Below are 25798 nucleotides of genomic sequence, written 5' to 3' on the forward strand. Positions count from 1 at the left end.
TAATTGTTAATTAATTTTCAGAAGTTAGTTATCTGTTTCTCTTACCATCACCGATGTTAAGTAGGTGACAAGATGAGTAAAAAATGCGCCAAGTGTGATAAGGAAAGTTTGCACATATTAATAACTAGGCTACCAGAGCGCTTCGCGCCCATTTTCTATTTAAACTTTTTATTGTTTCTGTTCGTCAAAACGATAACAAGAAAAGTTTGCGAGTTAACAATTTTTGCTTAGATTTTTTTCAAAATTTTACGATAGTTTAAATTTTAGAGACAGTTGGGTCCGTCCTAAAGAACGATTTTTGGACCCCCCCCCCCCTCCTATCAATTTTGTACATGACCACTTTTTCAACAATTTTCAATTAAATTAGTATTTATTTAGGGTTAGGATAGGTTCAGAAACTTTCTGGACCGAGCGCTGCGACCACAGGTTAGTTTGTTTAATAGATAATCTTGATACAAAATCTGAAGACTTAACTGTCTACTTTCTTATATTACAAATATGTGGTTCTTGGTGTAGACGGTTTATCCAGTGGAGGAATTGAAATGTTTGGAGAAGGTTTGGCACAAGACGTGCTTCAAGTGTCAGGTCTGCAACATGACCTTGAACATGAAGAACTATAAAGGGACGCAGACACAATTAACTTGTCGCCGAAACTTCGTTTGGAAAAATCATTATTTTGCTGATTGGAGAAAATAAATGGGTTTGGGGTTGATAGTATCAAAAAAATAGGGCTTGCCGCATAGTTGATGTCCAAAATTTTATTTTACAGCTAATTTTTAAAATGTACTCTTTAATTTTTCTAAATTTTTGGTTTTCTTCTCCTCTTTCCTGTTAAATGTTAAATGTTATTTTTATTTTTTATTTTGATCAATGCTTGTCCCCTAGATTCTCACACAAAAGTTCTAAAATTGGATGCCATATATATAAGTAAAATCAAGCTTTGTGACAAGTAATCAGTTATTTTCCCCTGAAAAAACCAATGTGAATGCTGAAAATGATCAGGGTTTGACAAGCTACCATACTGTGGGGCACATGTACCCAAGGCGAAGGCCACAGTTGTGGCGGATACGCCAGAAAATAAACGCCTGGCGGAGAACAGCAAAGTTCAGTCAAATGTCAAGTATCATGCAGAGTTTGAGGCAACAAAAGGAAAGTTTACACAGATCGCTGATGACCCTGAGACCTTGAGAATCAAAGCAAACTCCGACGTCATCAGCAACATCACTTACCACGACGTCAAGGGGCACAGGGAGGATATGGAGAAGAAACGAAGTCTCCAGGGAGGGGGGGAGAACACAAAAACCTATCAGTCTGAGTTTGTTGCACCAGAGCCTGTAAAAAATATGAATCACGGTGTGATCTCTGAGGATCATGGACGTATTTCGATCGATCAGGTTCTACCCCATCAAGAACAAGTTCGACTGCCACAAGATCATGGAAGACCGTCGCAGGATTACGGTAGGGTGTTACAAGATCATGGAAGACCGTCGCAGGATCACGGTAGGGTGTCACAAGATCATGGAAGGATGTCTCAGGATCATGGGAGGATGTCCCAAGATCACGGCAGAGTGTCGCAAGATTATGGATATAACTCTGTCCCGCCACCAGCTCGGTCTGCCGCCGGCGGTTTCACAACTACCAACCAGCCCGCCAGTAGATCTACCCCTGCTAGCAACAGAAATCAACCGCCACCCTACGCCAACCCACCTCAACAGCAACATCAACACCAGATGCAACAACAACAACAACTTATTCAGCAGCAGCATATTCAGCAACAACAGTTACGGCAACAACAGATGCAACGGCATCAACTTCAACAGCAACAACTTCAACAACAGCAAATTCAACAACAGCAGTTACAGCAACAGCAAATGAGGCAAATGGCTTATCAGGTTCGTTCTTTTTTGAATTTTTAAAATTGTTCTCTGTAGTTTTCTTTTATTTGTAAAGCAATGTTTTGTGTAAGATAGTTTGACTCATATTGGGATTGAATTGGATTTTTGATTGGATTTTTTTGGAGTTTGGATTGGATTTATAGATTTTGGATTTTATTTTGTATCGGTTGTGGATTTGTCAAAATTCTGGAGCACTTGTATACGTTTCACCACAAAAGATGTCCACGCAGAATGTTTATCCACAATGCTTCTTGTCACAAAACGTTTCCCCACAAAACGTTTCCTTCTTAAAACGACTCCCGACACAAAACGTTTCCCACTACAAAGTGTTTCCTGTTTTAAACTCCACTAAATGTCTCCTCATACTATCCTCCATAAAGATTAAACTGAAGAAACAGTTCATATTTTGTAAATGGAAACTTGACAGGAAATATTTTGGGACACGATACATTTTGTGTTAGGAAACATTTTTTAAGGAAACGTTGATAATTGAAGCTTTTTGTTGAAGGTTACATCCAGTTTTGCAGCAGGAAACGTTTTGTGATGGAAATGTAATGTTAGGAAACGTTTTTTGGTGGAAATGTAATGTGAGGAAACGTTTTTTTCGTTGGAAACATTTTGTTTAGGCAACTTTTTGTGGCAGGAAACGTTTTGTGCTGGAAACGTTTTGGGGTAGAAACGTTTTTAAGGAAATATTTTGTGCAGAAAAACTTTAATGCCAAAACGTTTTGTAAATTCCCCGATATTCTGAAACTTCTGATTATTAGATCAAAACTGATAGTTATTATTTTATTTTAAATCTCTAAGATTCTGATACTTTTAGAATCCCGCGCAGCCGACCGGAGCAGGATATAATTCTAAACCTTCATCTTCATCCCAACATCCTTCTAGTCACCAATATAATGTAAGCTTATCCTTCTAGTCACCAGTATAATGTAAGCTTTTCCTTCTAGTCACCAGTATAATGTAAGCTTATCCTTCTAGTCACCAGTATAATATAAGCTTATCCTTCTAGTCACCAGTATAATGTAAGCATATCCTTCTAGTCACCAGTATAATGTAAGCTTATCCTTCTCGTCACCAGTATAATGTAAGCTTATCCTTCTAGTCACCAGTATAATGTAAGCTTATCCTTCTAGTCACCAGTATAATGTAAGCTTATCCTTCATCTAAAGGCAACTGTTTTTATATTTGTTCATACTTTTTACCCGAAAATCATTTGTTTCCAAAATTCAGAAAATAAACCCCAAAAAAAGTATGTGACGGCATGCATATCTTATTGGGAGTAAAATTATTTTTAAAAGGGTAAATTTTTTTTCGTGAAAATATACAACCCTGTATTTGATTGATTGATTGATTGACTAAAATCCTAAAATGATTGATTGACTAAAATCCTAAAATGATTGATTGACTAAAATCCTAAAATGATTGATTGATTGACTAAAATCCTAAAATGATTGATTGATTGACTGAAATGCTAAAATGATTGATTGATTGACTAAGATCCTAAAATGAATGATTTCAGGATCAAAGAAGAATCTCTTCAAACACTCAACAGCAACCGCAACAGCATTCACATACAGGTGAAAAAATCTGCACAGAAAATATCACAGCAAAGAAAAATTAGTCAGTTAAAGAAATTGAAAAAGTAGTTCTTAGGATCCAAGGGGCAAAATATCAATCAAAAGTGTTGAAAAAATACTGTTTGGTCTCACAAACCCCAATTATGGTTTGTTGAAAAAAAGAATTTTTATAAATTTCTTTATTTCTGAATGGTTGCATCGAGTTGCAGCCCAGAAAAAAAAATTTATTTGATAATTCTCCTTTTTTTCTAATAAAAATCTTCAAATCTTAACTTATGCTCATTTTTCATGACCTGGATCCGGATCCTTCTTTTTCGCTGGGCGGATCCAGGATCCAGGAAATTAAAATCGACAAGAAAATCTCTTTATATTGTCGGGGAATTTGTTAGCTTAAATAATCTTTTTCTCCAATGTGATGTCAGGGACGCCCAGATCCCTGGTGAAGGTGTCAGGGACGCCCAGATCCCTGGTTTAACTTAATGCACTATCAGTAGAAACAAAAAAGATATATTGGCTCCCTGAAAATGTCACAAAAGTGATCTTCCAGCGAAAAATATTCCAGTAATCCAGTAAAAGAAAAATATTTCAGTAATCCAGTAAAAGAAAAATATTCCAGTAAACCAGTAAAAAAAATATTCCTGTAATCCAGTAAATGAAAAATATTCCAGTAATCCAGTAAAAGAAAAATATTCCAGTAATCCAGTCAAAAAGAAAAATATTCCAGTAATCCAGTAAAAGAAAAATATTCCAGTAATCCAGTAAAAGAAAAATATGCCAGTAATCCAGTAAAAGAAAAATCTGTAATTTTAAATGAATTTTAATAATGTTAACGTTTCTGAATTCGGTGTTTAATTTGATATTAAACTATTTTAATAAAAAAAAATTGCTAAATAAGGCACAAAAACCGGCATGGTAACTTAAATTTTTTATTTTCAAATTGTCGTCTTTTTTTATGGGTTGTGTGAAAATCATTATCCAAGTCCATTTCTATTCCAATTGAACATCAAGCAATTGTAGAATCCCCCCCCCTCCCTCTATAGACTACTAAAAAAAATATTACAACTCTGACAGAATAACAACAGTTACATGATCTGTTAAACGTGCAATGGAGTATTATTGTTCTAATCCTGTTCAGAGAGAATTAAGAAGTCATAAAAATGAAGAAACATCCGTGTTAGGATTTTCATATTAAAACTTGATACTATCTAGACTTGATTCTTTAGTCCACACTACACACACATGGTTTTCCGTTTTACTACGACAAAACTGGGCAATTGATTTGTTAAGCTTGATTAAATCAGTGCTAAGGATCCATTTAAGTTTGATGCGGATCCTGGATCCGAATTCGAAAAGATGGATCCAGATCATGAACATTTCTTAAAGATTTTCTGAATTATTTTGACAAAGCAGAATTGTTAAATTATTTTCTTCTTTATTTCCGCTTATTTGTATGCTAAAACTTGATGATTTCTCTTTTTTTCAACAATTCAGATTTGGGGTTTGAGAGTTTTTTTTTTCAGTTTTTGGTTGATATTGTGCCACTTGGATATTTTTGCGGATACGGATTCAGGAAGACAAAATCTTGTGGATCCAACGGATCCGGATCCTAAGAACTGCTTTAAATGTTGTAAATTCCTTATAGAGTTATGCCTGGCTCCGCAAGATGGGGGGGGGGGGGACAGGATTGAAAAAATCTACATTAACTAGCTATTTGTCTTTACTTTTCTAATATTTTTACCTTTAACTAAATTTTTATCCTTTTAAGTCATTCGTATTCCTCATTTCATTCTGAATATTCAGGGCATACCAGACTAGTTTTTCTTGTCTACAGCTTCCTGGGAACTGTAGATATGACTGTTAGCATTACAAATTTTGAGAAAAATATTATTTCAATCAATTAATCAATATTACTTGAGAACACTTAGAAGCACCCCCCATTGTCAGAACCTATGTTTATAATTATTATTAATTTAAACTTTTTGCCTCCTGGTGTGAGGGCTGAGGGGGAATATAATAATTTCTGAAGACGGGGTTGATTATATTAAGTGAAAAAATATATACATATAAGTACTCCTGCTTTGATATCTTTATTTCATGTTTTAATTGTTGCAGGAGGAGTAGGAGGTCGAGGAGGAGGCCCCCAGCAGCAGCCTCCATCCTCTAGGCAGGGGAATAGATGCTATCAGGTAAATTCTTAGTCGTAAATTCTTAACAATCCTGTGTCTTTAAACACAAATCTAATTTCACAGATTATGGGAACATTTTTAACGAATTTAGGTACTTTCCCAATTTTATTTTACCAAGCGGCAACTTTGCAAGGGTATTTTTCCAAGTTCAACTTCACAATTATGCAATTTCCCAAGCGACAACTTCCTAAGTTTGTTCTAGACTGAGCCCCCTAACCTGCTCTAGTACCAGCGCTTGGCCCTTCTTGCAGCCCTGGGGAGGCCTATCCATAACCTTCAATGTGCGTTTGGGACGTTGCCGTTGGGAAAATTGCACATTTGGGAAGTTTCTATTTGGAAAATTATCACTTGGGAAGTTGCCCTTGGTGAAAAAATGCCTTTGGGAAAGTACCTAACACCTTTGTAAGTTTTTAAGAGCTTTGTGGAAAAGTTTAACTAATTTTTTATTTTTTTTTTACATTTTCTATTTTAAAATTATTTCTGTTTCTTTCTAGGCGATGTACGACTACGAGGCCCAGGATAATGACGAGGTGTCCTTCAAGGACGGGGACATCATCGTTAACGCTGTATTTATTGACGAAGGTTGGATGACTGGAACGGTTCATAGGACCAACCAGTCTGGTATGCTGCCGGCTAACTACGTTGAGCCGGTCAACCTTTAAATATCCGTAAACCAGAAAGCCGCCAATGATTGGAAATCACCGTTCACCTCAGCTATGGAGTAGGTTTTAAAAACAGAGACACCTGAGTTTTTTTCAGATTCTGAAAGTAGACTAAGTCTAGACCTAGCATGTAGATTTTTAGAAATCCCTGTCGAGTCCTTTTTGAGAAAATATCATTCAAACTTTGTTGTGTAGTTTAGACTCAAAAAAGGCGTTGACTAAAGTTTTCATGAGATTATTAGGCAATCCAAAGTGATTTGAGCTTTTCTGCTTAAATATTATAATCATATGATAAATTTATCAATGTAGAATTGACAAATATAAAGAAATCAACCATATAAACAATGTTTTTTAGGTATTAAACCACAAATGATAAAAAATAAAGCACATTTTGATGCGTAAATCTTTGTTTTCTCCACTATTTGTCCATAAGAGGCTGAAATGTAAAAGGTTTAGACACTTCTTATGAAATACCTTGAATACACTGAAATATTTTAGAGCTCATTAACCAGGTAAAGCCATATTTAAGTATTTCTTTAAGATACAATCAAAAGAAAAAACCTACATTAGCTGTAAAATAAAAATTTCTTGTGAGTAAGTCTAAGGTTTGCGAATTAATTAGGTGCACATTAAGATTCAGATTTTGGGTCTGTTGAATCTTCACATATCAGGCTAGACCACCACTGCAGCACAAATATTTGACACAAGAGGAACGTTAAGATTCAATAAGAGTACATATTGAAACCAGTTCTCTTTGGGCGGAATTTGTAAACAAGAATAGATGCATCAGTGTTCGTTTAGTATCCGAGGAGGTTAAAAGCATTAAATTTTGATAATTTTGATTATGCACATAATAGTTTCTTCTGACCAGAATATTTCATTTATTTTTTGTATGAAAGATGGATCCCATGTCAGGCTTCGACTCCCGTCTTGTGTTTACATTACCACCTAGAGCTAGTACACTACAGTACAAAAGATGCGTACACCTCTGAAAAAACTTTCCTTGCATTATATCCTTGACCACTATAAGCAACATTAGAGCATTTGTTACAAAGAAAAGTTTTTCAATCGGAAAAATATGTTTGTGTTTAAATGAAACGTGTGCAATGTGCATCTTAGCCGTTTTTGCAGTGCAGATTCAGCCACCTACATTGTTTTTGCAGTGCAGATTCAGCCACCTACATTGTTTTGCAGTGCAGATTCAGCCACCTACATTGTTTTTGCAGTGCAGATTCAGCCACCTACATTGTTTTGCAGTGGAGATTCAGCCACCTTCATTGTTCTTTAACCTTTCTGGCTGTCCACCAAAGTAATTTTCAAGCCCATGACCTGATCACAAGATATTTTTATTATTTAGATGTCGATTTTTATCTTTGCTTCTTTTGATTGACGATTAAACTGTTAAGGGCTCTTAGAGTAACATTGTAACTTTAAGAAATACTTTGTCTTCTATAAGGCTTAACCCGAGTCCGAATTTAATGAATTTAAGCCGCGTCTCAAATCCTCCTAAAACTGATTTCAATTGAGCGCCGGCTTAGACCTTGAAACATTGAAAACAATTTGAGTGGAACCAACCATAATTGAACCGCGTCTCAAATTCAAGCTGCAGCTCAAATTTATCAATTCAGCCTCTGGTTAATGAGCTTTAAAATATTTAAACCCTTAACAAAACATTTCAGTATATTTAAGGTATTTCATAAAAAGTATCTGAACCTTGTACATTTCAGCCTCTATGGACGAATAGTGGAGAAAAAATAGATTTATACATCAAAATGTGCTTTATTTTTTATCATTTGTGGTTTAATACCTATAAAACATTGTTTATATGGTTGATTTCTTTATATTTGTTAATTCTACATTAATAAATTTATCATATGATTATAATAATTATGCAGAAAAGCTCAAAACGTTTCAGGTTTCCTAATAAACGTACGAAAACTTTTGAACAAACACATTTTTTCAGTCTAAACTACACAACAAAGTCTGCTTTCAGAATCTGTAACAAACCTGAGATGTCTCTGTTAGTTGAATGCTGAAATCCACAATGTGCCGGAAAATCCGCTAACTTTTTAGATCCATAAATGCGCGAAACTCTAGAAAATCTCTTAAAATGCATTTCTTGTAAAAATGTAATTATTCTTATACCTATTCAGGTTGTCCGAAGAAAGAAGCCTATATCTTTTTATAGCAAAATAGCTACTAGTTTTACATTATACATAAAGTAAAAATTGTCTCTTGCCAAATTTAAATTATTTAATGTATTTACAGAATGCCCTTTAATTTAAAACTTAATATATTTTTGGACATGTTCCTATTTTTGTTGAAAAATCAGATTTGAAAAAAATCAGTTTTATCAGTCACGAGCTACCTTTAAATAACAATTATGCATTTGTAAATTTGCTTTTAACTTTTAGAATCTGTATTATGCATGCTATATATATATATAAGACATAATTTGTTTATTTTATGTAACTTATGCTTGACCCATGTCTTCCGTGACTTATTATTTATTTTGTTAAAAAAAAGGTTAATTATTTTATTCTTTGACTGGTGATATTTTTCAAAATGTACATTGCCTTCAAAAATTTTGGTTTCGTGGGTTATTTGATTTTAATTATTTGAACTAAAATCTAATTTTAAATTTACTCCAAGAGTCTTAAGGTTTTTTACAGTTAAATTTGTATGTTCTATTAAAATTATATTTTAAATATTTTTTGCAATTGATTTTGTATTTCCTATTGAACATATATTTAAAGACCCCCTCCCCCCCCCCCCCCCCCCCCCCCCCCCCCCCCCCCCCGTCTTGTTGAATGCCTTACTAACGATCTATAATACATGTATGGTTGTATATAAGTATTCCACCTTTCTCCTTCTGTAAAAATAAGAGGAGTATTATTATTATTATTAATATTATTGCAGATAATTTAACGGTTTTTTAAATGATATCGTTCTCAAATCGATTTTTAAGAGTTCAAATAGCTTTATGTAAGACTTGATACAGTTAACTATACATATTGCAGTTAAAGTATTAATCATCATATTCTTACAATATGCAACCTCAAAAATCTTCTAAACCTTTTAGCCCTGTCACAGCCGCGGTGCTCGGCCCAAAGATGGTCTTAACCTAATCTAACCCAAAACATCTTCATCTGATGGACGCAGTGCTTGGCCCAGAAATTTTCCGAACAAGTATCATTTGAGGTTACAAATTGTATCATTTGAGGTTACAAATTGTATCATTTGAAGTTACAAATTGTATCATTTGAGGTTACAAATTGTATCATTTGAGGTTACAAATTGTATCATTTGAGGTTACAAATTGTATCATTTGAGGTTACAAATTGTATCTTGATTTTAACTAAATTGTCTAAATCAAACGAAGGAGTACATCAGAACAAATTTATGTAAAAGTGCTTGATATAATATAGTAAATGATCTGAATAAACTGTCCTACACTGTGTGATGATATTATGTTAGATATTATGTAAATAGATTCTAATTGAAGAGTGTCTTAAAAAGAATTTTGGTGCTGGTTAGAATCCTTATTTTAACAACATGTATAAATGTTTTAATTTTTATTGTGTCTGCATGCATTATAACAATTCCTCCAATTCTGCGTTTAGAGAAGCATTGGGAATCTTCAATGCCACCTCAAGTAAACGCCGCTCTCTATTTACGTATGTGTTTTCATTTAGATTATTTGGACATAATTCTTATTGTTTTTTGATTAATTTCTGATTTAGATTAAAAGATGAAAATTTAGATTTTAATCTTTTGACAACCTGGCAAAATGACCGGAAGCCCTGGCAAAATGACCGGAAGCCCTGGCAAAATGACAGGAAGTCTCGGCAATATGACCGGAAACATGTTGAAAGAAATCCAGAACCCGGACAGTACCTCCTCCAGTGGCACGACCTCCCTCCACAGTGTAATCATGATCCCCCTCTCCTCCTTCCCAGCCAACTACAAGGACTTCTGGAAGTTAAAGGAGAAAAAAGACGAACTGAAAATTATTCAGTTTTCAATAAAACTTCCCTCTCCAACTCCTCTACAATCTTTCAAGAAAAGGTAAAATTTTTTAAATCATTATCGCCTTTCTCTAAAAAAATTACTTCAAGCTGTTGCTCAGCTTTTTTTTACTCTTGTATGATGGCACCATTCTTTTAGTTTTCGTAATTTTTTTCAATTCATTCAGTTTTTCTTTCGTAAAAATAAGTTCAATTGGGTCATTTTCAATCTCACAAAAAGAGTAAAAACATCACGTAGACCACTAAAATATCCATCATTTTATCACATCTTTATTTATTTACCTATGAGTGTAATTCCTTTGCCAAGTTGTACTTCTTTGCTTAAACCACACTGGATTTGTTCCAGAAAAATTGTCAGCTTTGTAGGGCTTATTTCTAAAAATAAAACATCTACGACAACAATCTAAGAGGACATCAATATTTATTTTTTTATATCTTTGATTAATCTATTAACTTGCTTAAATATTTATAAACATTGAAAAGGAGAAAACTAGGTTTGATACAAGCCGCCCGCCCACCCCCCTTCCGGGAAAATCCCTTTTGACTGTTTGATAAATGTCGTTTTTTATAATAAATAATCTTTTTAATCTTTGTGAAGAAACAATCTCAAGAATTGACGAGGGTCAACCCAGACCGAAATATATTTTCATAAATGTGGAACTAACGTCTACTTTTTTACTCTACAGAGGTTTGGTCCATCACCATCACTGAATTTTAAATTTATAATAAATAAATTCTAGAATTGAGGATAACAAGGGTAAACTCCTCTACATGAAGACCTGGGACGACGAAAAGGACGTTAACTGGGACCTGGAGGACGAACTCAATGACAAGGAAGAGCTCCTGAGAAACCTGGAGAACCTGAACCTGTCCTCCATCATGGACGTTTCTTGGCCGGCCGCCAGGAAAGAAGATGATTATACGCTAGAGGAAGAACAGATTTGGACAAGTATTCAGAATTCAAAGATTGAATTCAGCCCGAGGAATTTTACATAATTGACGTTTTTTACCTAATGAAAAATGATTTTAGAGTAACAAATATGTTCACTTTAAAAAAGATATTTTAGACATAGTTTACTTTGTACTTTAGACATAGTTTACTTTGTACTTTAGACATAGTTTACTTTGTACTATAGGCATAGTTTACTTTGTACTTTAGACATAGTTTACTTTGTACTATTGAAAGTGTTCAGATTTTGTTGGGATTCTCTTACAAGCCTGAAGAATTTAAGCTGTATGAAAAGTTTCCCCACCCCCCAGAATTTTTTTTTATTCTTTCCTTGTTCGTTTTTTACGAAGTATCCTTATTTTTATCAAACTAGACATTTTTATACATATATTCACGTTGGTATTCTCTTATTACATTATATTTAAATGCAAATATGTTAGCTATAGCTGGCCAAATGTCCGGACCAAATTGCTTGACAATAATAATCATAATTCAATAATAATCATAATTCAATAATAATCATAATTCAATATCAAGCGTAGTTAACTGGCAGGAGTAACTATGACTGGAAAAAATACTAAAAACCTGGGGTGACGACGGGCACTCCAGTTAGCTAGTCAGACATAGTTTATAAGCGGTTAAACCTTTAGAATCGGTTTCTCTAGCAAAAAAAAGTTATAGTTTCCGGGACAAAAATGGTTGAGATCTGTGATTGATTTAGTATATCTTCTGTCTAAGATGTCTCGTTCTTGGGTTTATATCACTTTAAGGCTAAAGCATGACAATAGGACATTCCTGAAAATCTGGAATGATGATATTTTATGAACAATACCAATGTATATATGACGTGATTGTAAAATACAACTCTGAGTAGTAAGATTGACCTGAAGAGTTCCAGACCAGGCTGGTTAACCTCGGAGATATATCCTCCCGGGGAAAACCAGATCAAGAAACTACTATCAGAGAATAAACTGATCAAGGCAGGGTTTAGGTTGGATAAATTATTATATAGATATTGCTCATTTGGCGTACCGTCCTGTTTTGCCTTATATTGTCTGCATGTGACTGTACGCTATACCGCTTGCTCTAGCAGGTTTTAAGTCGGCCCGATACTTGAAATGAGCCTGAGTTTCCAGTACGTCGGATATAATGTAGAATAATAAAATTAAAGAAATAAAATTTGAATTTTTAAATTTCTATTCAGCTTTTATAAAGAAGAGAAAAAGAAAAACTGTCACCTAAAAGGGAAAATATTTTCTATTATTTAAACATTAATAAAAAAATGATTTCAAATTTACTGAGAATGAAATAAAAAGTCGACGTCGTCATACTTGTGTTGATATAATCGCCGACCACTTATAACTCCTTTGTACTTTAGNAAATTAACCCCTTTAACGAGGGGGTGAAGGCGACCCGCACCCGTTTTACCTCCGACCCACAGATGACGTCACAAAACGGAATTTGAGGCATGCGCTTACCCCTATGCCGTCCAACCCTCACCCGTTTTGCCTCCCGGCAAATTTTCTTAATCCCGGTTTGTGACGTCATCTGCGGGTCGGAGGAAAAACAGGTTCGGGTCGCCTTCCCCCATCCCTCAACAAATAAGTAAACACTTGTATTTTTTGTCTATGCAATCATTGTAAATCTTGATAAGATATTAAGCCCGACCTGTAACCCTGACCCAGGACGCCTATGATAAACTATGCATCGGAGAAATCTACATTGAGAACTTGGATTCTATGCCTTGGCCCCGATGGTGCCGGGACCGTCCCCCAGACACAACCGACCTACTGGACATGCTGGAGTCCGACTCCTGGACGGAGAACTACGAGCTAGAGAATGAGCTGGAGCTGATCGGGAAGGAGTTTGTATTCAAGTGGGATATCAAAGAGGAAGAGAGGATCAATTATGATCATCAAGATGAGAATGTTGGAAGGATTGGATCTGAGATGGACCAGGATTTATTTGATGAGGACGTTGTTCAAGCCACTCAAGACAAGCCAAGTGAAAATGTATCGATGGAAGAGGGGTATAAACCTGAGGAAGAGTTTAAAAAAGAAAATCCAGAAATTGATCTTAATTCCAATGATGATCCACACCAAGAGCTGATTTTTGATCAGGATCTAAATCCGGGAAATGATCTTAAAACAAAAGATGATCTTTCCCAAGATATCTTTGATCAGGATCTAGATCCAGAAAATGATCTTAAATCCAAAGATGATGTTGACCAAGATATCTTTGATCAGGATCTAGATCCAGAAAATGATCTTAAATCCAAAGATGATGTTGACCAAGATATCTTTGATCAGGATCAAGATCCAGGAAATGATCTTAAATCCAAAGTTGATCCTGACCAAGAGCTGATCTTTGATCAGGATCAAAATCCTGAAATTGATCTTAGATCCATAAATGATTCTGATCAGGAGTTGATCTTCGATGATAAAAGTTCAAAAGAGATGGCGGAGACTCAAAGCGAAAAAGAGTGTTCTCATGCCTTAATCAGCTCTATTCTTGAAGATATAATACTGGAAATTGAGCGTCATGAAAAATATTTCGACGCTCATGAGCATGAACCTTCTAAAAAACCTTCTGAGTTTCAGCATATATCACCTAACCTTGCTGAAGAAAATTGTAAACCAATGTCTGAATTCAATGATGGACAAAAGTTTGTTTCAACTGAAATTCTGGAATCGGAAGAGATTGGTTTAAATCTGACAAAAGATGGAGATATTCAAATAATCATGAAAGAAGAAGAAACAGAAGAAAACATATCAGACTCAAACACTGGTCTGAAAGAGACAGAGTTAGTTCAGATATCTGAAGATAGAAAACAACATCCATGCTCTGTATCTCAGGTTAGCTGACATTAAGAAATTTACAGTACCTAACTTTTTTCTGCTTTTACAAAATTTTCCGGAACATGATCGTTTGAAAATTTTCAATGACGCAAGATAAATGATAAATAGAAAATAATGATAAATTAGTAAAAAAAAATATCTGAAGAAGAACGTAACTTTAATGTACACTTTATTTATAAAAGTGCCTTGGCTGATTCAAAATGTTGACCTCCAACCATTTCTTTGACAATGGGATCAATAAGATATGCTAGTTATTTTTTAATTAAAAATTAGCTATTTTCAATTTTGATTTCTCTTTAAATATGACTTATGGATTTTATGTTACAAAGAAAAAGAAGGAAATTGTGAAAAATTTACACTTTTAGATTTAGCAAAAATTTTCTTTTTTGTTTACAGGGTGCCACTGTAAATGGGTCGATTGACACTCTCTTTGTCGAGGGTCAATTAAAATTAATTTTACAACATATTTATTCAAAAATTTTGCTCATTTGTAGAAATTCAAGATTTTCATCTAACAAAATTTGTTGGAACACTTGAGCCAAACTCAACTTAATAATATAGCACAAGTCTTCAAATGATGAAGAATGATAAATTTGATAGAGTCTAATGTTAAATTTAATGATTTCTATTGGTAAGATAGTTTTTTTTTCAGGCTCCCCCTTCAACAGTGAAGAAAAGAATAAAGACCAGAAACTGGAAAAAATTAAGAAAATACATTAAACGTCCTAGATCAGATCCTAAACTCTCTTCAGGTATAATAATGACTGTCAACTAAGAAAAGAGGGGGATAAAGGGTGTGTTAACATTTTATAGTTATCACACCCTTGAACAATGATAATGTTGTAGGCAATGCTTAGGACCCATTTTATTTTGATGCGTATCCGGATCCGGATCTTGGATCCGCTCCGAAAAAAATTGGATCCAGATCCAATACTGGATATTAAGGTCCTGAACATTCCTTCAATATTTACTGTTTTTTTATCCAATTAAAATGTTCAAAAATTTTGTTGGCTTATTTTATTGCCTGGATAGTCAAAATATGCTAGGTGTTGATTATTTGTAATAAAAAAGCTCTTAAGCAGTCCTAATCTATCAAATAAAAATGTCAACAAACCTTTTTCCCTCTAATTCCTCTAGTTATATGATGTAGATTCACTAATATATATTTATATATATATATATATAACATTTTAAAATATTAAATGATTATATTTTAAAACCGTCCTTTGTCAATTAAATCTTACACTAGGGACACTATTAAACCGTCCCTTGTCAATTGAATCTCACACCAGGGACACTATTAAACCGTCCCTTGTCAATTAAATCTCACACTAGGGACACTATTAAACCGTCCCTTGTCAATTAAATCTCACACTAGTGACACTATTAAACCGTCCTTTGTCAATTAAATCTCACACTAGGGAAACTATTAAACTGTCTTTTGTCAATTAAATCTCACACTAGGGAAACTATTAAACCGTCCTTTGTCAATTAAATCTCACACTAGGGACACTATTAAACCGTCCTTTGTCAATTAAATCTCACACCAGGGACACTATTAATCCGTCCTTTGTCAATTAAATCTCACACCAGGGACACTATTAAACCGTCCTGTGTCAAGCGACCACTTTTTAATCTCCCACAAATTTGAAGACAGGAACCAAATATAAAAGAACGAGACGTTGTTAAATGTTAAACTGCGTAGACTAAGTTAAAGCACTTCTCTTTAAATTGAAAAAGCCAACAAGACATTTGGTCTAACTACGTTTATGTAACTTTACTTTTTATCATTATTTCTGGTCCCTGTCTTCATAATTTTCATAAATCGGACAAAAAAAAATGTTTAACTAACTTTTTCTTAAATTATAAATGTCAATTTCTATGTTTATTGTGGCGTCTCTATCTATGTTTAGTTACAGGGCAGAAGTCTTTTAGACGAAGAAATGGTTTACTAAATCAACCAGATCGTTCGATAGGGAGCAACGGGGATTCAAATCCTTCCACCAATTCATCCCAGATCAATGGAGATTTATTCAGCACGACTAATCATCAGAAGATTGAGGATTTCTATTCTGAAACCAATAAGATTAAAAAGGATTGGATCCCTACTTCAGATCCTACCAAAGAATGTATTCCTACTTCAGATCCTACCTGGGATTGTATTCCTACTCCAAATCCTTCCCTTATCAAGGATTTTATTCCTACTCCAGACTCTATCATGATCAAGGATTGTATCCCTACTCCAGATCCTACCCTGATCAAGCATTGTATCCCTCCTCCGGATCCTGCCTTGATAAAGGATTGTATTCCTACTCCAGACCCTACCCTGATCAATGATTCTATCCATACTTCAGATCCTTCCCTGATTAAGAATTCTATACTTACTCCGGAACCTACCCTGACTATGGATTGCAGTACCACTACTAAAGATCCTACCATGATCAAGGATTTCATACTTATTCCAGATCCTACCCTGATAAAGGATTGTATCCCTACACTAGACCCTACCCTGATTAAGAATTGTATCCCAACTTCAGATCCTACCCTGATCAAGGATTGTATCCATACCCCGGGCCCTGTTCTTGTTCCAACTCTGATTAATAAAACTCAGGATCCTTCCAATGCTTTTAAACTGAAACCAAAGAAGGCAATGCTAAAGAGATTCTTGAGTCAAAGTCAAAGTAAGCATTTACATTATTCACACATTTTATTTAATAGCTTTTAGAAAACATTAAATATAATATATACGCAAGAAACAACACAGTGAAACCTAAATTATTTTTAGATTGTGTGCCTCAGTTCACTGATAAACCTGAAGAAACTGTAGCTGTACCTCTCCTTCAAACGTTTAATCAAGAAATTGCTGCTGAAATTGTTGATCAAAAAGTGTGTGATATAAATGTAAATTTTGTTGAACCTATACCGGGCAGTTTGAAGCACACTAAAGAAAGTGATATTGAAACTACAGAAAATGTTTTCAGTGTAATAAATCCACCACAAAATGATACCAGTATGATTTATCCTTATGAAAATGAATCCAGAGGGATTCCTCCTCTTGAAAATGGATCCAGTGATAATCAAGAAAATGGATTACACCAAAATAAAGTCGAAATTTTGAATCCCGAGAAAAATAACACATCTTCAGCACAAGTTGAACATGATAATTTGGCTCCAGCACAAGTGGAACCTGCTAATTTGGCTCCAGCACAAGTTGGACCTAATTATCTGACTCCAACACAAGTTGAACTTGATTGCTTGACTCCAGCACAAGTGGGACCTGATAACTTGACTCCAGCACTTGTTGAACTTGGTAACTTGACTCCAGCACAAGTTGAACTTGATAACTTGACTTCAGCACAAGTCGAACTTGATAACTTGACTCCAGCACATGTTAAACTTGATAACTTGACTCCAGCACAAGTTGAACTTGATAACTTGACTCCAGCACAAGTTGTTGATAACTTGACTTCAGCACAAGTTGAACTTGATAACTTGACCTTATTACAAGTTGAACCTGATAACTTGACTCCAGCACAAGTTGTTGAAAACTTGACTTTAGCACAAGTTAAACTTAATAACTTGACTCCAGCACAAGTTAAACTTCATAACTTGACTTCAGCACAAGTTAAACATGAAGCTCTTAATTCAAACCAAGATAACCCTGCTGAAAACATGATCCAAAAACAAGTTTTAGATTCTAAAACTTTTATTACTCCAGTCACACAAATTAAAAGTAATAACTTTACTTCAGTAAAAGCTAATTCTGAAAACATGACCCAAGCCCATACTCATGAAAATCTGACTTCAGATCAATTTGAACTTGAAAACTTGGTTTTAGTCCAAGCTAAACCTCAACCTGTAGATCTAAATCAAGCACAATTTGGGCCAAACACAGTGACTTCAATCCAAATTGAACCAGAGAAACATAACCCAGAGCAAACTGAACCCATCAACATAACCTTTACTGAAACTCCCAAGGTATCTTTAGTACCAAATAAATCTGCAGAAACGACTCCAGAGCAAGATGAACCTTTAAATATGGTGATTGAACAAAACAATCATGCAAATATAGTCTGTGACCCCAAGAAGGTACATGGAGAGGAGGTCCTGGATAAGAAACATCAGGATGAGAAGGTCTTAAGTGAAAAGGTCCTGGATGAGAAGGTACTGGATGATAAAGTCCAAGATAAGAAGGATCGGGATAAAAAGGTCCAGGATGAAAACGTCCAGGATGAGAAGGTCAAGGTCCTGGATAACAAAGTCCAGGATGAAGAAAGAAAAGAAGAGAAGAGGAAAGGATTATTTGATGTCTCTATCTGTCCTGATAAAAACTGTATTCCTACAAAGAGAAGATACAGCAAACCATCCAAGTACAGGAACAAATTAGTCAAACAAAAGAAAAAGAATAAACTTTAAAGAGACTACAGTGAGAACCAGAAAACTATGGAATAGGAAGTAATCTTCAAAAGAATCTGTTTTTTATTTACAAAGCAAATAGTTTTGCGAGTACCTTAAAAATCCCATATTATGGGAAATGGGTCTACAGCAGTGGCATGTTCGTAGGACTATTTAAAATCATAACTGCAGTTTTTAAGTCGTCCTTGTATTCCACAGTTTTTTGGTTCTTGCTGTATCATCTGTGCACTATAATTTTAGGCAATGCTTAGGATCCGGGCCAGAAAAAATATATGGTTCGACGGATCCGGATCCAAGGGGCAAAACTGTAAAAAGAAATTCTTTGCTCTTTTAGTCCAAATCTCAACTATTAAAAAGGTTTATGAATAGCAGGATCCATTTTTTTCCAAAGCGGATCCGCATAAAGATTAAATGGATCCCAAGGACTGATTTTGATCGACCCTTTTTGGATTGGAATGCCATGCAATATAGGGTCCAAATTTAAAAAATGAAAGTCCATCTTTTCCTCTAAAAACAGTGGAATATTAAAGAAGTCTTCGTTCTTAGTTTTATCAAGAAAGGATGCCTGGATGTGATGTCAGTCTAGAAAGTTGACAACAAATAATTTAACAGTCCCTTTTAAGATCTAAACTTCAAGTTACCAGGCCGAATTTAAAGAATTTGAGCCGCGGTTCAAACATGGTTGGTTCAACTGGAAGTTCTAATATGTGTTTAAAGATTTGAGCCAGCGCTCAATTTGAATCGGTTATTGTCAGTTTAGCGACGCGGTTCAAATTCTTTAAATTTGGTCTCTGGTTGCAGTTAAGACTAGTTTGATTGCTCAGTGTTTCCCCCTTGGAGGACTGGGTTCATGAGAACCTTTTCCCGGAAGGAGTCAACATGTTTGTGAGGCAGGTTTACTAGTTTTTCATGAATCATTTCTACAGTCAAATTCATTTTATTAATTAACCTGCAAACATTTAGTCTCCGAAAATCCAATGTCAAACATATAAAGTCCAGAATTATTTACACGACATCTTCGCCATGGGCATATATAGGCACATATAGTCGATTAAAATGTTTCCGTGAGATTGATATTTATAGATAAAGAGACTGCAGGGGTATACAGGGTGAGTCATGAAAAGTCCTGCAAAACCTTTTTTTTCGTGAAGTTCTCATTCATGGTAATTTCCCCCTCTGTATTAGAAATCTTTTCATTTTTTTTAACACAAACGGAAACTCCTCATATGCCAACAGTTGCGATCATAAGAACTATTTAAAACACTGTTATTTTGGTTTGCAGTATTAAAAATTATTTGGACCGAAATTTTCTTTTATCGAGAAGGTTCAAGCCTTATTAGATTTAATTTTGTCTTGAGCTTTAGCGAGGGAAAAAATTATTTTGGAAATATCCTAAGTTTTTTGGAGAAAATCCCGGAACCAATCAAAACTTTATAGCACACGTGCTATAATGTACAGATAGTTTAACTTTAATGCACGATGGTTTCATAAATGTTTATATAACGATGCCCTCCTCTATTCAAGAGGGAACGTCTGTGAATTAATGTCAAATAAGAATTGAAAATAAAAACCTAGAAATGTTAGGGAAGAAGTTCTGCAGGAGCTCCTCTATGAACCCAGAACAACATATTTTTCCAGAAGGCGAACCAAAGACAGGATCAGGGGGGTTTAAAGATTTGATTAGTCTCATCAAACACTAATTTTCTAATCTGTGAAACCTGTTGGCATAGACAAAAACATATAAATTCTGCAAGATCCAAAAATCAAAATGTTTAATTTACACTATTCGGCTGCAAAGATATAGAGATAAAATGTTAGTGTTTTTCATATGTTTCATCATATTATTATGAAACCGGCATGAGTTTACTAAAATTGACAAATAGCGTGGTTTGATGTGGAAATTAAACTTATTTTTGAAAAGGTTTAAGCATATTAATACATTTTTATCTTACATTTCGAATAAGGTTTAATGTTGCTGATCATGCATTAAAACAATTCTGAAGATGTTCAGAATTTTTTATTTTATTTTATTTTAATGTTTGAATTTTTTTGGTGCGGTTTGATGAAAGCCAGATTTCATCGAAAAAAAAACACTTAAAAGGAAAACTCTTTTTTTAAGCTTTAATTTTGATGCTCCCCTTGTGTCTGTAGAGAGGGCAATGAAAACCCTAAAGAGGGGATTAGAAGTAAGCTTTTGTCTAAAATTAAAAACTTGGCAAAATCTTCTAATTCTGATAAAAAGGACGGAGAAAAGTCTAAGGTAAGAGATATTAATGTTTTCTTGATATTTATAAATTAATGGATTAAAAATATATATTTTATAACTATTTGAATCTTTTATAAAAATATTTGAAAAATCATTTTAATCAACATGGTTACTTTAATCTGGCGTACATTTCAATATTGAGGTTGATAGATCTTGAAGTCATTATTTGCCAATAGAGTTAATATCGGTATAGTTTTTTTTGGCAAAAATTATTATTCCAGTACTTTAAGAAGCCTGATGATCACAAGAAACAGCCTGATATTCCTGTCCAAGCTACAGTTACAGAAAACTCTCACAAAAGGTACTTTTGATTAGTTAATAGTAATTACTATAAATTACTATCAGCGTAAAGGAATTGAGTCTTTGCCACATTTACTCAAATTGATAAACCCTTTATCTTTTCAACCTGATGGATTAAACATTTGATATTTCAAACTTAGATTACATGATCCAACAGAATTCATAGGTTGAAATATTTTAGGTTGCAAAGATTTACAGATTAGAATATCATTATGACAAATATTCAATGCCTTTAAGAGAACTTTTATTTAAATGTTGAGTACAAAATTTAGAATATGTTATTGGATCAATGCAATCTTTATTTGAATGGTTACTTATAATTGGGTTAGATTTGTACCAATACAGGCCGGAGGGGTGTAGATATTATTTCCAATCCCCCCGCTACCCTTCAAAACCCCTCTTTTTTCCTTTTTGTAAAAAAATTTTCTCCGGGGGAAGGGTTTGATTTTTGAAGGAAAAAATCATTTCCCCCGCCAACCTTCAAAAATCTTTTATTCTAATTGTAGAAATTTAATAAGGGCTATAAAATTTAAAATTTAAAAAAATGATTCTCCAGGGGAGGGTAAATTTTCGAGAAAAAAAAGTTTTTGACAACAATATTAAAGGAATGATTCACCTATGCTGGAGAAGAAGGAGAAGGACTGTTCCTGGATCCTGGTCCAGGAGTGGTTAACCAACATCCCCAACCTATTGACCAACCTGGAGATGGAGAAGGGTTTGACCCTGGTGGTGAGGAACCAGGCGGATTATGAGAATAAGATCCAGTTCCCTGACATCATGCTGAGCCCCAGTGTGGGGATATTTATCATCTGTAAACCAAAGTCCAGGAACCAGATTTAATAATTAATGAGATATAGTTGAACCGCAAAGACTTAGTTGAACTTCAGGGTTACCAGCCTTGAATGTAGACTTCAAATGACTTATTTAATGATTTGACAAAGATAGAAAGAACTTTAAAGTTGCAGGAAATCATAAATATAGGGAAACAGACAGTAAAAATTCGGTACAGTCGTCTCTGAAGTCACATCCTTTGTGGGTAACCGGTTACCTCCGGTGGTCAAACTTAGAATACACGGTTCAACTCCTTCTCCCAATTGATTAACTCTGGTCCCAGCCCTTACACTTGTGCTAAACTATTTTTAATGAACTACTCCTTGTTCAAGAAGTTGTTCTTCCTGATCCTGGATACATGCATAGATCAATACCTGAAGGGACTATCGGTACAAGCGTTTTCATCAGGTAAATACAATGATTACTCTCCAGTCCCCGCCATCTTATTTTCTAATCCTTAAATCTTTGCAGATTGATACATACACGTTTGATATTTCAAACTAAGAATTCTGTCACAATGTAGATCAAATAGTCAAAGTTTGAAATATGAAGAGTTAACACCATCAGGTTGCAAAAATATAGGTATTAGAACAGTCGAGTTAGGAGCGAGTAATCTATTCCTTTTTAGATACTCTATAATTTCGACAATTTTTTTTAATTGAACAAGAAAATCCAAAATAAACCGGTTCTGTTTCAAGCAAAAGATATTTAGCAACAAAAAGCTAAGATTTTTATTATGAAATATCAACATGTTTAGCATGATAATGTAAAATGCAACGACGGTTTATTTTGGTAAAACATAGATTTTAAAATGTTTTTTTATATACTTGATACAAGCATATATATATTTTGTTACATGTCAAACATTTTTTAGCTTTAAAATTTAATTTATTTTTCTCTGATGATTTAAAACTAATTTGAGTTAATTAGTATTTTCATGTTGTTAACGAGACTTTAAAAAATGAAATTCTAGGAAAATGCTATTATTGGACTAATTGCTTTCATATAAATACAAAAATATATATTTGCAATTTTATAATATATCTATATTCTCTATGTTTAAGAGCATGGATCTAGTTGTTTAGTCTCTACTCTAATATATATACTCTATGGTTAAGAGCATGGATCTAGTTATCATGTTTCTGCTCTAATATATATATTCTCTATGTTTAAGAGCATGGATCTAGTTATCATGTTTCTGCTCTAATATATATATTCTCTATGTTAAAGAGCATGGATCTAGTTGTCTAGTCTCTACTCTAATATATATATTCTCTATGTTTAAGAGCCTGGATCTAGTTATCATGTTTCTACTCTAATATATATATATTCTCTATGGTTAAGAGCATGGATCTAGTTATCATGTTTCTGCTCTATTATATATATTCTCTATGTTTAAGAGCATGGATCTAGTTTCATGTTTCTGCTCTAATATATATATTCTCTATGGTTAAGAGCATGGATCTAGTTATCATGTTTCTGCTCTAATATATATATTCTCTATGTTTAAGAGCATGGATCTAGTTATCATGTTTCTATATATATATTCTCTATGGTTAAGAGCATGGATCTAGTTATCATGTTTCTGCTCTATTATATATATTCTCTATGGTTAAGAGCATGGATCTAGTTGTCATGTTTCTGCTCTAATATATATATTCTCTATGTTTAAGCGCATGGATCTAGTTGTCATGTTTCTGCTCTAATATATATATTCTCTATGTTTAAGAGGATGGATCTAGTTATCATGTTTCTGCTCTAATATATATATTCTCTATGTTAAAGAGCATGGATCTAGTTGTCTAGTCTCTACTCTAATATATATATTCTCTATGTTTAAGAGCCTGGATCTAGTTGTCGAGTCTCTACCCTGCTCTGCTCTAAGAGTGAACTCCCAAACCTAATATCTAAGATCTACAGGTAATGGATTAAAAGGGTATAGTGGAACCATTAATTGTTTTCAGAAATTTGATAAAACATTTAATTTTAAAATTAATTCACTTCAGCAACATTTCAATATAATAGAAAGTAAACTAAGACGACATTGTTCTACTTAAATAGAGTTATCACTGTACTACAAGTGAAACCATGAAAATTGAAAAGAAAATTTCCTTTGTTTCTCCTTTTACTTAATAAATGTCGCTTAGTATTTTGTAATTTTTATTTGTTGAACTGATAAAAAATCTTCAGGAGCCAAATGAATAACGAGAAACCACGTATACTTAGTTGAACCACTTCAATGATCTTGAACCGGCTCACAAAAGAAGTGGTTCATCCGAACATCCATGGGTTAAACTACTTGACACTATTAATGTGCTAGGGCACTTTTTGTTAAAAATAGTGCTTTTTCCTCAGATAGGAACATTTCTTAATTAAAAGAAAAAGGTGGCGTGTAATAAATCGAAACATCCATAGGTTAAATTACTACTCACTATTAAAGTGCTAGGGCACTTTTTGTTAAAAATAGTGCTATTTCCTCAGATAGGAACATTTCTTAATTAAAAGAAAAAAGGTGGCGTGTAATAAATCGAAACATCCATAGGTTTAATTACTACTCACTATTAATGTGCTAGGGCACTTTTTGTTAAAAATAGTGCTATTTCCTCAGATAGGGACATTTAATTAAAAGAAAAATGGTGGCGTGTATTAAATCGAAACATCCATAGGTTTAATTACTACTCACTATTAATGTGCTAGGGCACTTTTTGTTAAAAATAGTGCTATTTCCTCAGATAGGGACATTTCTTAATTAAAAGAAAAATGGTGGCTTGTATTGAATCGAAACATCCATGGGTTTTACTACTTCTCACTATTAATGTGCTAGGGCACTTTTTGTTAAAAATAGTGCTATTTCCTCAGATAGGGACATTTCTTAATTAAAAGAAAAATGGTGGCGTGTAATAAATCGAAACATCCATAGGTTAAATTACTACTCACTATTAATGTGCTAGGGCACTTTTTGTTAAAAATAGTGCTATTTCCTCAGTTAGGGACATTTATTAATTAAAAGAAAAATGGTGGCGTGTATTAAATCGAAACATCCATAGGTTAAATTACTTCTCACTATTAATGTGCTAGGGCAATTTTTGTTAAAATAGTGCTAGTTCCTCAGATAGGAACATTTCTTGATTAAAAGAAAAAAGGTGGCGTGTATTTAATCGAAACATCCATGGATTTAATTACTTCTCATATTATCATGCTAGGTAATTAAAAGAAAAACAGGTGTATTTCAGTGTTTTCTGTTTTTTACTGTGGTTAAGTGACTGAAGATGTAATTTCAAGTAACCTCCCATATATTGAGGTGCAGGGCTAACTCACAACTAAACTCTGTAAATCTTTATCTGATTAATAATATGGAAGAGATCGTCATCTAAACGGAATTAAATTCCAAAAATGTCCTCGACTTTTGTGTAGCAAAATCAAAAAGTCATGATGTTAGAAAACATCTCATCCATTCTTAATCATAAATAGGTTTAAAGGGTGCCGTTGTGAATTAGTCATTTAAGTTTAGAGTTACTTAAAATTACGTCTACAGTCCCTTTACCTCTGCAGGATGGAGGAGATTAGCCCCAGCCTGTTGGGCAGCGAGGTGATCACCTGCCACGAGAAGTTCCTTGTCAACATCTGTCCAAACATAAACCCAGTCCTAGCTCAAACAATACTTCACAAATATAGGAAGGATATTTTAGATAGTGTGCTAAAACTTCACTACCCCACCCTCCCTTCTAGAAATATACAGGGGATCCCAAATAATGCTCTTTTAAACATTGGAGTACTCATGGTGGTTAAATTTTTGAAATTGTGGACATATTTAAAATTTATAG

The 25798-nt window shown here is 34.1% G+C and overlaps 2 protein-coding genes across 16 annotated transcripts in view; both read left to right on the forward strand.

Moving 5' to 3' along the window:
- Nucleotides 1–8608, forward strand: LOC111699361 (LIM and SH3 domain protein F42H10.3). 10 transcript variants are annotated; one of them, XM_023470021.1, is made up of 8 exons: nt 1–102; nt 517–622; nt 1003–1892; nt 2719–2799; nt 3421–3478; nt 5591–5664; nt 6159–6517; nt 8320–8608. In XM_023470021.1, the coding sequence occupies exons 1-7, from the start codon at nt 73–75 to the stop codon at nt 6324–6326; spliced, it is 1407 nt and encodes a 468-aa protein (XP_023325789.1). In that variant the 5' UTR covers nt 1–72; the 3' UTR covers nt 6327–6517; nt 8320–8608. The 10 variants fall into 10 exon arrangements, with proteins under 10 accessions (XP_023325789.1, XP_023325790.1, XP_023325791.1 ...); XM_023470022.1 differs by having other exon boundaries at nt 6159–6432; XM_023470023.1 differs by having other exon boundaries at nt 6159–6432; nt 8352–8608.
- The window catches only part of LOC111699360 (uncharacterized), a 21005-nt gene continuing 3810 nt past the window's right edge, over nt 8604–25798 (forward strand). The window contains exons 1-16 of one of the 6 annotated variants that reach the window (XM_023470016.1): nt 8604–8852; nt 9660–10394; nt 11095–11337; nt 12178–12283; nt 12989–14158; nt 14814–14913; nt 16075–16842; nt 16947–18537; nt 19402–19467; nt 20162–20239; nt 20729–20837; nt 21065–21144; nt 21749–21970; nt 22258–22382; nt 23816–23894; nt 25527–25649. In XM_023470016.1, coding sequence (XP_023325784.1) covers nt 10117–10394; nt 11095–11337; nt 12178–12283; nt 12989–14158; nt 14814–14913; nt 16075–16842; nt 16947–18537; nt 19402–19467; nt 20162–20239; nt 20729–20837; nt 21065–21144; nt 21749–21970; nt 22258–22382; nt 23816–23894; nt 25527–25649 — 5138 coding nt within the window. In that variant the 5' untranslated portion in view covers nt 8604–8852; nt 9660–10116. Of the gene's footprint in view, nt 8853–9108; nt 10395–11094; nt 11338–12177; nt 12284–12988; nt 14159–14813; nt 14914–16074; nt 16843–16946; nt 18538–19401; nt 19468–20161; nt 20240–20728; nt 20838–21064; nt 21145–21748; nt 21971–22257; nt 22383–23815; nt 23895–25526; nt 25650–25798 lie in introns of those variants that run through there. The other 5 variants (XM_023470014.1, XM_023470020.1, XM_023470017.1 and 2 more) reach the window with 5 other exon arrangements.

The sequence above is a fragment of the Eurytemora carolleeae genome, unplaced genomic scaffold (genome assembly GCF_000591075.1).
Source record: "Eurytemora carolleeae unplaced genomic scaffold, Eaff_2.0 scaffold356, whole genome shotgun sequence".
In the NCBI taxonomy this organism is placed as follows: domain Eukaryota; kingdom Metazoa; phylum Arthropoda; class Copepoda; order Calanoida; family Temoridae; genus Eurytemora; species Eurytemora carolleeae.